This window comes from Sardina pilchardus, chromosome 12 (assembly GCF_963854185.1).
Source record: "Sardina pilchardus chromosome 12, fSarPil1.1, whole genome shotgun sequence".
Lineage (NCBI taxonomy): Eukaryota > Metazoa > Chordata > Actinopteri > Clupeiformes > Clupeidae > Sardina > Sardina pilchardus.
The window spans coordinates 28,475,752-28,489,286 of NC_085005.1; the positions used below are offsets into that span (position 1 = coordinate 28,475,752).

The 13,535-nt window shown below is 44.2% G+C and overlaps 1 protein-coding gene across 2 annotated transcripts in view; it reads left to right on the forward strand.

Annotated features, from left to right (window-relative positions):
• The first annotated feature begins 2,948 nt into the window (after window positions 1-2,948).
• The window catches only part of LOC134098162 (centrosomal protein of 128 kDa-like), a 33,868-nt gene continuing 23,281 nt past the window's right edge, over window positions 2,949-13,535 (forward strand). For both annotated transcript variants that reach the window (XM_062551136.1, XM_062551137.1), the window contains exons 1-11: window positions 2,949-3,033; window positions 3,446-3,675; window positions 3,790-3,876; window positions 3,970-4,096; window positions 4,296-4,414; window positions 4,815-4,906; window positions 5,033-5,102; window positions 5,393-5,509; window positions 7,659-7,733; window positions 10,286-10,454; window positions 11,528-11,664. In XM_062551136.1, the coding sequence (XP_062407120.1) occupies window positions 3,526-3,675; window positions 3,790-3,876; window positions 3,970-4,096; window positions 4,296-4,414; window positions 4,815-4,906; window positions 5,033-5,102; window positions 5,393-5,509; window positions 7,659-7,733; window positions 10,286-10,454; window positions 11,528-11,664 (1,143 nt within the window). In that variant the 5' untranslated portion in view covers window positions 2,949-3,033; window positions 3,446-3,525. The remainder of the gene's footprint in view (window positions 3,034-3,445; window positions 3,676-3,789; window positions 3,877-3,969; window positions 4,097-4,295; window positions 4,415-4,814; window positions 4,907-5,032; window positions 5,103-5,392; window positions 5,510-7,658; window positions 7,734-10,285; window positions 10,455-11,527; window positions 11,665-13,535) is intronic.

A 13,535-nucleotide genomic window follows, 5' to 3' on the forward strand; every position in this document is an offset into this window, starting at 1 on the left:
GGCTTTAAAAACGAGACTTGCATCGACATGAGAAGTACAAGAAACAGTACTGGCGCCTGAGACCACTCGTCAAAGAAAGACATCAATAAGCTGAGATTCTTGAGATGAGAGATGCAACGATGAGAGAGGAGAGACGAATGTGTTATCCTCACCGTTTGGCTCTTGAGTTACAACAGATGTACAGTAATATGGGTTTGGGGCTATGAGCTCACAACAAAGCATGCAAAACCATCTTGCAAAAGATGCAGGTGAATAGTAAATGCTTGCCAGACTGCCAGCTGGTATCCTTTTGATAATGTAGCCTATTTTTCATGTTTGATTTCTGAATGCAGAGATGCAGAGATACACAGTGCCTATCAACAGGTGTTTAAGCTGTGCTATTGTTATGCATGAAGCCTGTATTTATATGTCCAATGAATCCGGGGATGATACAAAAACTAGTCGACAAACACTATCAAGCATAATAATAAAAAAAAAAACATTATCATCAGTGCTGCATGCTGGTGCAAAGTGTCCCCTGTACTGGCCAGTTTAGGGATCCTATCTGTTGAAGAACATCTAAGGCAGGAGGGTAAAACTTCTCATGGTCTTTACTATTATTTGAACACAACAAACAAAACAAAAAACAGGCTATTCAGTCAAAATGTAGGCTATAGCAAACAGAAATAAAACAAACACGCCTGTGTCTCACCATGTGCTTTTGCCAACTCAAACGGAAGACTTTTTCAGTCCGGCACTTAAATTATACTGAATTCAACCCCATGCATCAGGAGACTATAAAAACTTTAGACTTTCAGTGAGTGTGACCTGTATGATTTGTTGAGCAGCCTACCAGCATCTGTTTATAGCTTAGCCTGAAGCATTCTGAAGTGGCCCCTGAGTTTTCCCCAGAAGTGGAGAAAAAAGCCTCTTCATTGTTGTGCATTCATTCGGATTGCTTTAAAGCGTTTCTGGGACCTACAATCTTTGTAAAAGCAGTTTCTTTTCTTCAGAGCAAAAACCCTCAGTGCTCTCTGAATTGTGTATTTTTCATGCATTGCATTCTTCCAGAGCAAAAGAGTCAGAATGACACATTGTTATAACGTGGTATAATTCAGATGAATAAATGTGAGTAGGCAAAGTAGAAAAAGTTATAATGAAATGTATAGGCTACTGGATGCAGCAATTTACAACCAAGAAGTTTTAACAGCCGATTTGGCCATCAATCTCAGTTGTGGTCAACAAAGTGTCCCTCGTCAGTAGCAACAATATTGATAGCCAGCAACAACAATTATACATAACTCTACATGTTCGCTATCTTAAGTTTACATAGGCTTATCATTTAAGCAATAATTATCCTACCCTAAACAAAGTTATCTTAAATCCGATTTTTTTTAAAAAGATGTAAGAGTTCTTTCTCACACATGCACTATAGGCTATAGACAAATGTATGTAAAAAAGTATAGGCCTACAACTCACACTTTAACATTTGTCACGTACTCACATTATCTCTGTGTTTACTGGGAAAGTTGGGATAACATCTATGTCTTCGCAAGAAATCGTGTTAGACATCCCAGAGCAGTCGCAATTTGCTGGACAGGTTGAGTTCTCCTCATACGACCGTATCGGTGATGCAAGGAGGATGAGGAGCAATGGCACGAACATGTACATCTCCGTGTACATCTCCGTTCGACGATATCGAGTCATATCACAAATGCAGAATACAATTCTATCGGCAAACCATCAGAAGACTAATCACCAGATAATGAAAAGGTAGAGCTAACGCAGCTTTCATCTGTTCTGGAAAGAAAACCAGGACAACTCGAGTCCATCCGTTTAACAATGCGCGCAAGTTGCTTCAGTCCAAGTTTCCTTGCAGACTGAAGTTACATACACGTGAACTTCGCCTGGCTGTGAATTCCGTGTCATGGACTGGTGGTGAAATCAGTTGAGAGATAGCGTTGCTGTTTGGAGGTGGTCGCTCTCAGAGTGGCTTCTGCGTCAGAAAGTCTCTCTCAGCCAGGGGAAATACTATAGGGCCAAATACATTTACATTAGCCTATATGGCTGCTTGTAAAATGCATTAAAAAACAGCAGGAACACATTGTCTTGAATTGGCCCGCGGAATGACACAACAAATAGGTTAACCCATCTGTAAAAGATTAAGAAAAGAAACCTGAGAAATTGACGAGAAATAAATGAAAGATAAAACAAAAATAGGACATGAGGGACATTGCTTTAACTGTTCCTTATTGCATTTATTTTTAAAAAAATATTGGATACAGGGTAAGATATAGCCTACTTTTGCAATTCCTTGTTGCTTTTGCCTTTATCCTGTTTCCATCACTTTCCCCTATTGTCGAAGCTATTTAGGCTATTCAAGGGCCAACATTTAGTTCACCAAAGCTGTTTAACATGGGAAATTTGAAATATTCCACTAAGGCCTATATTTGATAAAGATTTGGCCTAGGCTATATTTAAATAATTTCAACAACTAAGCCTGTAGGCTATAGCCTAAATGATGAGATGCTGAAACATATAGGCTATTTGTTGCATGGTATGCTTACAGCTTAGGCTGGGTGAACCCCTCTCATTTTCTTATTTATTCTTTCGTTTAGCATAGGCTATTCCTATTTTATTCCATCTTTAGCCCGCCTAGGCTATAATTTATTGTGTTTGTGGTAGGCTAGGCTACTTCTGTTATTGTATAACCTACCAGACATTCGAATATAAATGTGATTTATTAGAGAGCGTAATAGCAAATAATTAATTGGATTCTACAGCCTTCTCAACCAAGAGCGGTTCATGTGGCGCAAAACATTATCGCAGTGGGCTGATATAGATGTAGTTTCCCTAGATTGATTATGTTAAGATCCTACCCACTGTAATACTACAACTCCCTTCTACATTGCGCCACTTCGCCAGTTTGTTTTCTTCCTGTTTCAAGGCGGCCAGTTTAAGTTGCCATAGCAGGGAGTAGTGGGATCTCAGCTGTGCAGGTGCAACAGCTTAGAAGAAATGTTTACGGTCTGCTAACGTGACACCTAAATCCTGGTAGGAACTGAGCGGAAATTTAAAAACCAAGTAGCACGTTCATAGTCCGGTGTATTTCAGAGTTAGCATTTGCACATTTAAATAAATGCTTTTCAATGGAACTTTGTCTGCTAACGTTGGTTAACGGCTAACGTTCGTTAACTTAGCTTGCTAGCAGATAATATGGTACCTAGCTAGTCAGCTTGCAATGTTGGCTAACTGAGATTTTGTGACTTGCTTAGTGCCACTGTCACAATATCAGGCATCTCTTGTTGATAGTGATCGATGTATATCGTTTGACGTTACGTTAGATAGCACACGAATGACAGCAACATTGGATAAGAGGGAGAGACAGAATAGAGAATCATTACTGTAAGTTAGAGACTAGTGAGTGAGTTGCTAATAACTTCTCCTATTTCTCTCTCCGAACAAGCATTAGGACAGAAATGCTCAGGTAACGTTATTCACGTCCTATCCCGCAACAACGTTACCGATGTCTGCCAAGTTTGAACAATGGAGTCCTCCAGTGAATCTGAGACTTTCGACAGAGCGAGGAGACATCGCTCACGGGGCAGAGATACCCAGCGAAGACGTAGTCGTGACAAAACTGATGCTGATATTGCCATTTCGGAGAAAATTGACACACTGGCCAGCACGTTGCAGGTATGTGACAACTATATTGATATCGGAATTGTCTGGATGACTGAAGTGACTAAGAAAATTGGTGCCTAAATCAATAATGCACTCAACTTTGGTTATTCAATTCTACATTTACAGGACACCAGTCGCAACCTCCACAGAGTTGATCAGATGTTGGGGCAGTATCGAGAGCACACAGACGATAAAGCTGAAGCCATGGCAACAGTAGGTGTTGTCAGCAACAGTGTGCTGTTTATTTGATGTGCATAGCCTGCTCTGCTTGGTCATGACCGGTACGTTGGCTTTTTTCCCTTGTAGCTGAAGGAGAGCTTGGAAGAGTCCATCCAGCAACTCCAGAGTCAGCGCCTCCACAGGGCACCCCCCAGTCACAGTGGCTCTTTTTCCACCCTACACAGTAGCGACCTGGAGGATGGCAGCACCTCCGGTAGTGTTTTATGCCTCCTCTCTGGATACTGAAGCACATTTCACAGTTGATGTTCAAAATGTTGCATTATTCATATGATTTTTTGTTGTTGTCTTAATTCACTTCCAGGAGTCTAGTTTTACTGAGAGCATTACACTGAATTCAGTCCCACAGTCCTGACCACCGCTATTGTGTTCACTTCACTGTCTTTAATGTTCAGATGGACCTCGCTACTGTCCCACGTCTCCGCTGAAAGATTATGGCGGCTCAGAGGGAGGCGGCAGGAGAAGGTCCAGGTCCACCACCGTGCGCTTCAGAGACTCGGGCCAGGCTGAGGATGTATGTTCACTCAGAATCAGAAAACATCCATCTTTTCCGCATGTGCAGCAGCCTCGATCCTTTGGCTCTGGTATTATGTTCATGCCAGAGGTTTGCTAAAGACTTGTGTGCTCAACAACAACAACAACTTCATCAGAGAAGCTGACTACTTCAAAGAGACTAAACCCAGAGATGACCGGAGCACTTGGATTGCTTAAGAACTTAGTTTATTGTGGTGCACAATCGACTGACGTTTCGACTCACTGCGTCTTCCTCTGACTCTCTGGGTTTAGTCTCTTTTCATCAGTTTCATCCAGCTGTGAATCTCTGGCATGGATTTACCATTAAGAGTGCAACAAAGCCTGGCAAAAAGAGCCTGTTTTGAAAGACAGTAGTGAGATAAACGCTGTTTTCTGTCCAGATTCACGGTCTGCACCAGTCTCTCCGAGACCTACGCAGTGACCAGCTCCGTCTGGCGGACGACGTCAACAGAGAGATTCACAGGAGGAACAGGTGAGCGAGTCCAGTGCTCCAGTAATCCACTATGTGATCTGCTGCGCTGCCCTTTCATGCTCTGTGGTAAGGTGCACTAACGAGTAAGCTAGCTAAGTAAGATAATGTTTTACTGTGCTTTGGAAGGTCTGAGGTGGAAACCAAGAGGACACTGAAGAATCTCAATGGCCGACTCAGCTCATCACAGGGGGACGCAGTGAGTGTGGTTGTACATAGTGAGCATGTTTTCACATGCAGCTTTAGGAAGCATATGGCCCTTCATTTATTTCTGAAAAGTCTGAACATTGTTTTTTTCTTTTTTTCCCATGGTCTTAGTAATGATTCGTGATGTAAAATAGTAAAAATAGGTTTGTTTTTGGCATGCCCCTGTGGTGGATTTTTGCTACTACACTTTATTCAAAGCTCACTTAACAACTTCGTAATAATAATGATAATAATGATAATAACAACTACATAAGTAAATTATATTTAATACATTTTTTGAAGGTGTCGTCACGTGTTGAGCAGCGTCTTCAGGAGATTGAGAAGGGGATTCACTCAGAACAACAGCCAATGTCTGAGAGGCAGCGACCTCACGTGCACCAGCCCAGCAATTTTCAGCAGGTGCTATGTGAATACACACACACACACACACACACACACATGTAATCTCTCTCTCTCTCTCTCTCTCTCTCTCTCTCTCTCTCTCTCTCTCTCTCTCTCACACACACACAACACTCTCACATTACATCACATCATGCAATTTTGCGTACCAGTTCTTATCTACACACTCTGTTTAGCCACAGAAATACAAACACATATATTTTTTAATGAATATTTTACAATGTTTTACACACACGCTCATACATTAAGACCACAATGCAATCACACACATTTTGTTTTTCTCTATTGCTACTGTTGCAACTCACCAGCTGTCCACAAGGGGGCAGTCTTTAGCCACTTCTCTCACATCATACAAGGAGTCGTCAGCTCCTTCTCTCTCTACATCCTGCGAGAGCGCTGATAAACTGCCTCCAATTTCCATCTTTATACTCTGCGGTTCTCTAATGGAAATACAGTGGGCCCCAGGCAACCCACAAGATAATGCATTTGTTCCCAAATTAAAGGAGAATAAATAAAAGAGGCAAATGAAGGGGAAAAACAAACTCCATCGGCATCTAAACAGCTAGCTGGAGAGTGAGGGGGGGGGGGGGTCTTCGAAGTTCGCTTCCACGCTCACTCACTCGGCTCAATTAAAACAGTGTTTGTGAACGACTCTTTCAGCACCTTCAGTGGAGGCCTGTAGGGGTTATCTGCAATATAGGCCGCTCCATTAAAGGAAGGATTAGTTCAAAGAAGAAAGGGAAGCTTGCGGAGTCTTATTTCCTATTTATGTATTTAATTGATGTGCGCCGTCAAGTATGAAATGGGTGGGAAAAAGATATTGTTGGCAAAGGGAGGAAGCTGAAAGAGAGAGAGAGAGAGAGAGAGAGCCCTATCCATCTTCTACCACCTCTATCCATCATCCTAGTATTATTTCTGCTACTGTTTATTCTGTGTTCACATGTTTATACCTACTTTGCTACATCTCTATCTTCTTTCTTTTGTGATGTTTCTGTGTTATTGGTAACACTAGCTTTGGCAATACTGGATTCAGTCATGCTAATAAAGCATCCTTTTTTGTGAAAGACAAACCCAGAGAAAGGTGTGTGTGTGGTTGGCTTGCTACACACATTTGAGCACCACTGTCTCCAAGGATGACCACAGAGGCCTCTGAAATTAGGGGACCACGTTCCACCCACACTCACTTCACCTGAAGCATTTGGCTCTCTTGCTCGTCTTGCATCCTCCTCTCTGTCTTTCTCTCTCTCTCTGTCTGTCTGTCTGTCTCTCTCTCTCTCTCTCTCTCTCTCTCTCTCTGCATCCCTGTGTTTGTGGGTTGTAAAAAGGAATCTCAAAGCTCCCTGACGTTTGCGTGGCATCTCTGCCCGTAGTTGCAGTGGGGGAGCGGCATATCTGCTCTCCCTTCGTGGGACCGCCAGTGTAACATACTGGCTCTAGTATGTACATTGAAGGGGAGACCAATGCAGTATAATAATAATAATAATAATAAATGAATTTATTAAATAAAGTTAACATAAACTAATATTAAGAAATAACGATAAGCGTGTGTTGCAAGTCAGTGTATGTGGTAATTACACAAACTGAAGTGCATGTCAGTAAAGGGAACAACAGCAACGTAACGAAATCCAAAGTCAAAGCCGGGAGGAGGAGTGCCGCCCGGGGCACAGACGGAGCTGGTCTGATATACACCTCCAAATTAGGCACACCTGGGCACACAGAGGAAGAGAGGAAACAAGCACATAGGCCCGTAATTGCAAAATGGGCGGGGTTAACAGGCCATAACAGTCAGTCAGTGGCCTGCGTGGGCTCTTTCGGAGTGGGTTGGATTTGCCGCTCGCTGCCAGCAGGAGTGGTGCCCACAGCCGCCACCTCTGTGTGATCGCCGTCCTCAGACTAAGAGGCTCAGCTGCCCAGAGTTTTCAGCCGTTTAGATGTTTATCACGCACCACACAAATAAACAAACGGAATATCAGATGTTGTGGTGTTCACTAGAACCATCCTCATTTACTCGCCTGGCGCTACCACTACAAATGTGGCCAGTTGTGTGGCAGCGAAGCTTGTGTTTGTGCTTATTGGCTGTGCATACATTAACTAGTCCTTGTGTGTGTGTTCATTGTTGTTGTTGTTGTTGTTTTTGTTGTTTGTGCAGGTGGAGCGTGAGCTGGAGATGACCAGGAGGAGGCTGGAGCAGTCAGAGGGCGGGCGGGACACTCTCCTCCAGCAGGTGAGAGCCTCTCCACCCTCCACTCTCCTCTCTCCACCCTCCACTCTCCACTCTCCACCCTCCACTCTCCTCTCTCCACCCTCCACTCTCCTCTCTCCACCCTCCACTCTCCTCTCTCCACCCTCCACCCTCCTCTCTCCACCCTCCACCCTCCTCTCTCCTCTCTCCACCCTCCACTCTCCTCTCTCCTCTCTCCACCCTCCACTCTCCTCTCTCCACCCTCCACCCTCCTCTCTCCACCCTCCACCCTCCTCTCTCCTCTCTCCACCCTCCACTCTCCTCTCTCCACCCTCCACCCTCCTCTCTCCGTCTGTTTGGGTCAGCCCATATGGTCTACAGTTACTGTATTTTGGACACTACACTGAAGACACACTGGGAACTGTCTCAGTTGCAGATTTAAATGTCAAATTAGATAGTTGTATCGAAAATCCTTGATTACTGACGCTTTAACCCTCTCTGGTTGTATTAGGCGTGCGATCATCATTTTTTAAGTTTCTAAGTTGTAATAGTTAGGTTGATAGGCATTATGGAGCCATTTCGTATCTGACCTCTGGCGGTCAATGGCACCATTATTACTGTACATATCCCCCCATATATGTTCACAAATATACAGTTTTATTCCAATAGTAATGCTTATTTTGGCCTCAGCTGCTGCCTTGATTCCACATTCCTCCTGGAACACCAGTCTTGCCATTCCAGGTGTAAATGTAATCATAGCAACCAGGTATAAGCATCCATAACGGACAGCTTCTGTTGAGCCCCTTTGCATGGCAGTTATTTTTTTAACCACTCGTGCCCTTGTTATTACTAAGAACTACATGAATAAAAACTATTTACTAGAACAAATGATTTATTATTCAAAAGAATATTTAAAGAGAAACTATGCAGGATTGGCGATTTCATCTCCGGTTTCGGTTTCGCTTTTCGTTTTCGCTCGTTTTATGCTTGCATATTTCTCTTCAGAGCTTCCCATACGGCTTTAGTGTGGATATTTATACATATATAGGCTATATAAATTGCAAGCGTGGTTCTTCTTGTTCCTTACAGTACGCGTCTCAGACTTCCAGATGTAAACAAGGAGTGATCGCCTCCTGCAGAAACTGCAAGGTTGCAATAGCGGATAGGGACACTGGGGGCGGGAGGAAATATTACTGTTTTCGATGAAACTGGTCAGTCAAGCAAAACAACGATTTCTAAACTATTTTATGACTATGAAAAAGTTGCATAGGGTCTCTTTAACAAATGAGCATGTTAGTGACCACACTCACCACAAGCTAGCATGATAGAAAAATGGGGGCAAAGACCTGCCGATTACACTACAACCAATCAAAGCTTCAAGTTACTGAACTTACTGAACGTGATGCAGTATATGCTAATTACGTCTGTTGTTTTCAATAAAAAGGATGAAACTTGGTACACTTGTACAGTTTGGAGCTCTGAACATTTTCAGATATAAAGCCAATATCAAAAATCCTTATGGTCGTCAAGGCAACCAGGGCCTACATTTTGGAGGACCCCCCATAAGCAGCAACTTAATGGTCATTACGTAGAGAGGGTGAAGGGGGTGGGGGGCTCTTTATGTGTTGGCCACAAGTACCACTAAAGCCGTCAATGCACAATGTCCAGTTCCAAATGCCAATTTACAGGAACATGAAAATTAAGCAATTTTGACCTCATGCTATGCTGTGATTGTTAGTAGACCCAGTGCTGAGCTGGTTGAAGCATGTTGGAATCAGCAAAAGTGCCGTAAAAGTTGTATTATTATCATTATTGATATTTTGAACTAAATGCTGTGCTGTTTTGACTTTTAGTTTTAGGCATTTGACTTTTGCAAATGTTGTATCTTTTGTGTCAGTCTTGATATTATGGACATTTAAAACTGTTCTAAAAAAGCTTTCCTTAGCCCATACAATCATTTGTCTTTACAGAAAAAGGTCTGTAAATTCTAGAATGACTTAATATTTCACTTCTGAAAATGAGTGAAATAGGTTGAGTCTGCCTGGCCCCAGATGTAAAATTTGAAGTGGCTCCACATCTGAAAATGAAGTTTTCTACAGTCTCTAGAAACACAGCACAAAATGCTTTAGTCATAAGATGGACCATACCTTTTATATATGAGCTTTTCTGCTCCATTCTAAACAGCTTTGTTTGTGTCTTTTTGTCTATGTGTGTGATTGTCTGCCTATGTGTCTGCATATGTGTCATATGTGTTTGTGTCTTTTTGTCTATGTGTGTGATTGTCTGCCTATGTGTCTGCATATGTGTCATATGTGTTTGTGTCTTTTTGTCTATGTGTGTGATTGTCTGCCTATGTGTCTGCATATGTGTCATATGTGTTTGTGTCTTTTTGTCTATGTGTGTGATTGTCTGCCTATGTGTCTGCATATGTGTCATATGTGTTTGTGTCTTTTTGTCTATGTGTGTGATTGTCTGCCTATGTGTCTGCATATGTGTCATATGTGTTTGTGTCTTTTTGTCTATGTGTGTGATTGTCTGCATATGTGCTTGTGTGTGTATGTGCGTGTGTGTATGCGTGTGTGTGTGTGTGTCAGGTGGAAGACATGCGCGCCCAGCTGCTGAGGACGGAGAGGGAGCGTGCGGAGCTGCAGCAGCAGGTTGCCGGCCTCTTCGCCCCGAGCAAGGGCAGCGGCGGCGGACGCGGACGCGGACGCGGACGCGGACGCGCGGAGGACGGGAGGAGAGACGGGGGACGGGCCCCAGGTGTGTAGTGTAGCCCACACACACACACACACACACACACACACACACACACACACACACACACACAAGCATGCAGCACGCAGGACGCAGGACGCAGCACAGGGAGTGGGCACGGGGAGCACTCCAGAGGGGTGGACAGGGGTGGACGACCGGGTAATGGAGGTAAAAGTAGAGCAGGGGGGAGAGGGGCAGGAGAGGGGCGGGAGAGGGAGGATGATGGGAGGGAGGAAGAGGACCAGGATGAAGGTGGGTACAAACTGTGTGTGTGTGTGTGTGTGTGTGTGTGTGTGTGTGTGTGTGTGTGTGTGTGTGTGTGTGTGTGTGTGTGTGTGTGTGTGTGTGTGTGTGTGTGTGTGTGTGTGTGTGTGTGTGTGTGTGTGTGTGTGTGTGTGTGTGTGTGTGTGTGTGTGTGCTGCTGCAGTTGGATTGCAATCTGCTGTTGTGTGTTTTCATATTTGTGTGTGTGTGTGTGTGTGTGTGTGTGTGTGTGTGTGTGCTGCTGCAGTTGGATTGCAATCTGCTGTTGTGTGTTTTCATATTTGTGTGTGTGTGTGTGTGTGTGTGTGTGTGTGCGCGCTCTGCTGCAGTTGGATTGCACTCTGCTGCTGTGTGTTTTCATATTTGTGTGTGTGTGTGTGTGTGTGTGTGTGTGTGTGTGTGTGTGTGTGTGTGTGTGTGTGTGTGTGTGTGTGTGTGTGTGTGTGTGTGTGTGTGTGTGTGTGTGTGTGTGTGTGTGTGTGTGTGTGTGTGTGTGTGTGTGTGTGTGTGTGTGCTGCTGCAGTTGGATTGCAATCTGCTGTTGTGTGTTTTCATATTTGTGTGTGTGTGTGTGTGTGTGTGTGTGTGTGTGTGCTGCTGCAGTTGGATTGCAATCTGCTGTTGTGTGTTTTCATATTTGTGTGTGTGTGTGTGTGTGTGTGTGTGTGTGTGTGTGTGTGCGCGCTGCTGCAGTTGGATTGCACTCTGCTGCTGTGTGTTTTCATATTTGTGTGTGTGTGTGTGTGTGTGTGTGTGTGGATGTGTGGATGTACTGTATGCTGCTTGTTTATTTCTGTGTGTGTGTTTGGGAGCAGGCCGTGTGGAGAGGGACAGAGAGGTCCAGGACTTGAGAGGCCAGCTGGAGCACATCTCACTGAGTGACCTGGAGCAGCTCAAGAGGGTCCTGGAGCACAAGGACCGTGAAAAAGCCCAGCTCTCCTCGCAACTCGAGGTGTGTGTGTGTGTGTGTGTGGTGTGTGTGGTGTGTGTGTGTGTGTGTGTGTGTGTGTGTGTGTGTGTGGTGTGTGTGGTGTTTGTGGTGTGGGGGTTGTGTGTGTGTGTGTGTGTGTGTGAGATTGAGAGGGTAGAGAGTGTAACAGAGAGGCCAAGAGTCTTGAGGCCATCTATGCACTCAAGTGTGCAAGAGTGCCTGCTTATGTGTCCAGGAGAGAAGTATCTAGAAACAACTCAGCCTCTCCCTAGAGTGTCTGCAGTGCAGATGTGTAGAAATCACAATACGCCAGATATGTCATCCCAATACCTAGCACATCTTAAAGGAGAATTCCGGTGTGAAATTGAGCTTAACTGTACCGAAACATGTTAAGGTGTACTCACACGTGTTTTAGACGCACTTTCACTCACCCCCAGCATTCCGAACTCCTCCGTTTTCAGCCTAGCTTACAGTAGGCTTGAATCTATTAGATTGGGCATTACGTAGCCTTTGCAGCTAAATCGCTATTTTTAAACCATTAAAAAGGTTCCAAGTAACTCCACACTGCATTGGTTGACTTCTGAGGGTCCTGACATTTAAAACGAGATACTTAAAACTTTGGAAGTGCACAGGAAGTTTATTAAAAAAGACTGTTTATTCAAGCAGTACCTTCATAGAATCTCTCCGCTGGGCGCCATCTTGTGGTGAAGTCGCGATAAGTCGACTGACGAGCACAAACGAACAGGAAAGACAGGGGGACATATTGCAAACATTTTGAGCTTTGTTACTCATCATGCTCATGTAGACAGTATAACTATATATTTCCTATGGAATTACTTTAGCAATATGTTCCCCTGTCCTTCCTGTTCGTTCGTGCTCGTCAGTCGGCTTATCGCGACTTGATTCCAAGATGGCGCCCAGCGGAGAGATTCTATGAAGGCACTGCTTGTAAACAGTCTTTTTTTTAATAAACTTCCTGTGCATTTCCAAAGTTCTCAGTGTCTCGTTTTAAATGTCAGGACCCTCAGAAGTCTACCAATGCAGTGTGGAGTTACTTGGAACCTTTTTAATGGTTTAAAAATAGCGATTTAGCTGCATAGGCTACGTAATGCCCAATCTAATAGATTCAAGCCTACTGTAAGCTAGGCTGAAAACGGAGGAGTTCGGAATGCTGGGGGTGAGTGAAAGTGTGTCTAAAACACGTGTGAGTACACCTTAAAGGTTGGGTACGGAATTAGCAAAACGGACGGCAGAGTTTGAACATATACAACCTCAAGTCCCGCCCTCCATGCACGAGCGACAATTCAAATGCGCAGCGCGAGAGCGAGCCAGGCTAAATGAAATGCCATCCGGCGTCTACAGCACTATGAGCTCTAGTTCCATACAATCACTCACATCAACTTCCCCAATTACATTCTTTATTCACCTCCAAAGGGTTGTAGTACATATGGTTCAGTAGCCATAGGTGTGTATATTTGAACAGAATCTGGTTTGTTCTTACCAGGGCGATTATCTCCTGAAATATCCGAGTTTAGTGCTGCCCCGTTGGTTCGCCTATTCCACCGTAGCTCCAAGCTGTTAAGTTTCGATTTCATGTTTACAGCACTCTTCGTGTCATGGTAAAATGTAGTTTTTGCTACATAGCTTATTTATTGCGTGGGTGATTGAGTTTCCGTAGGTATCCGCTGCCTTAGTTAGTATGAAGTGACACATACAACAAGAGGGGAACATGGACGTGCAGCAGCAGGCAGTTGGTTTCGTTTCAGCACTGACTCGCGGTCACCAGCTTTCGAAAGGGTCGCGCGCGGTGGGGAGGGGGAGTAGGAAGAGGAGTAAGACGTTAGATTGACGAACGAGCTGTGAAATGATGGTATGGGGTGAGGAATTCTATT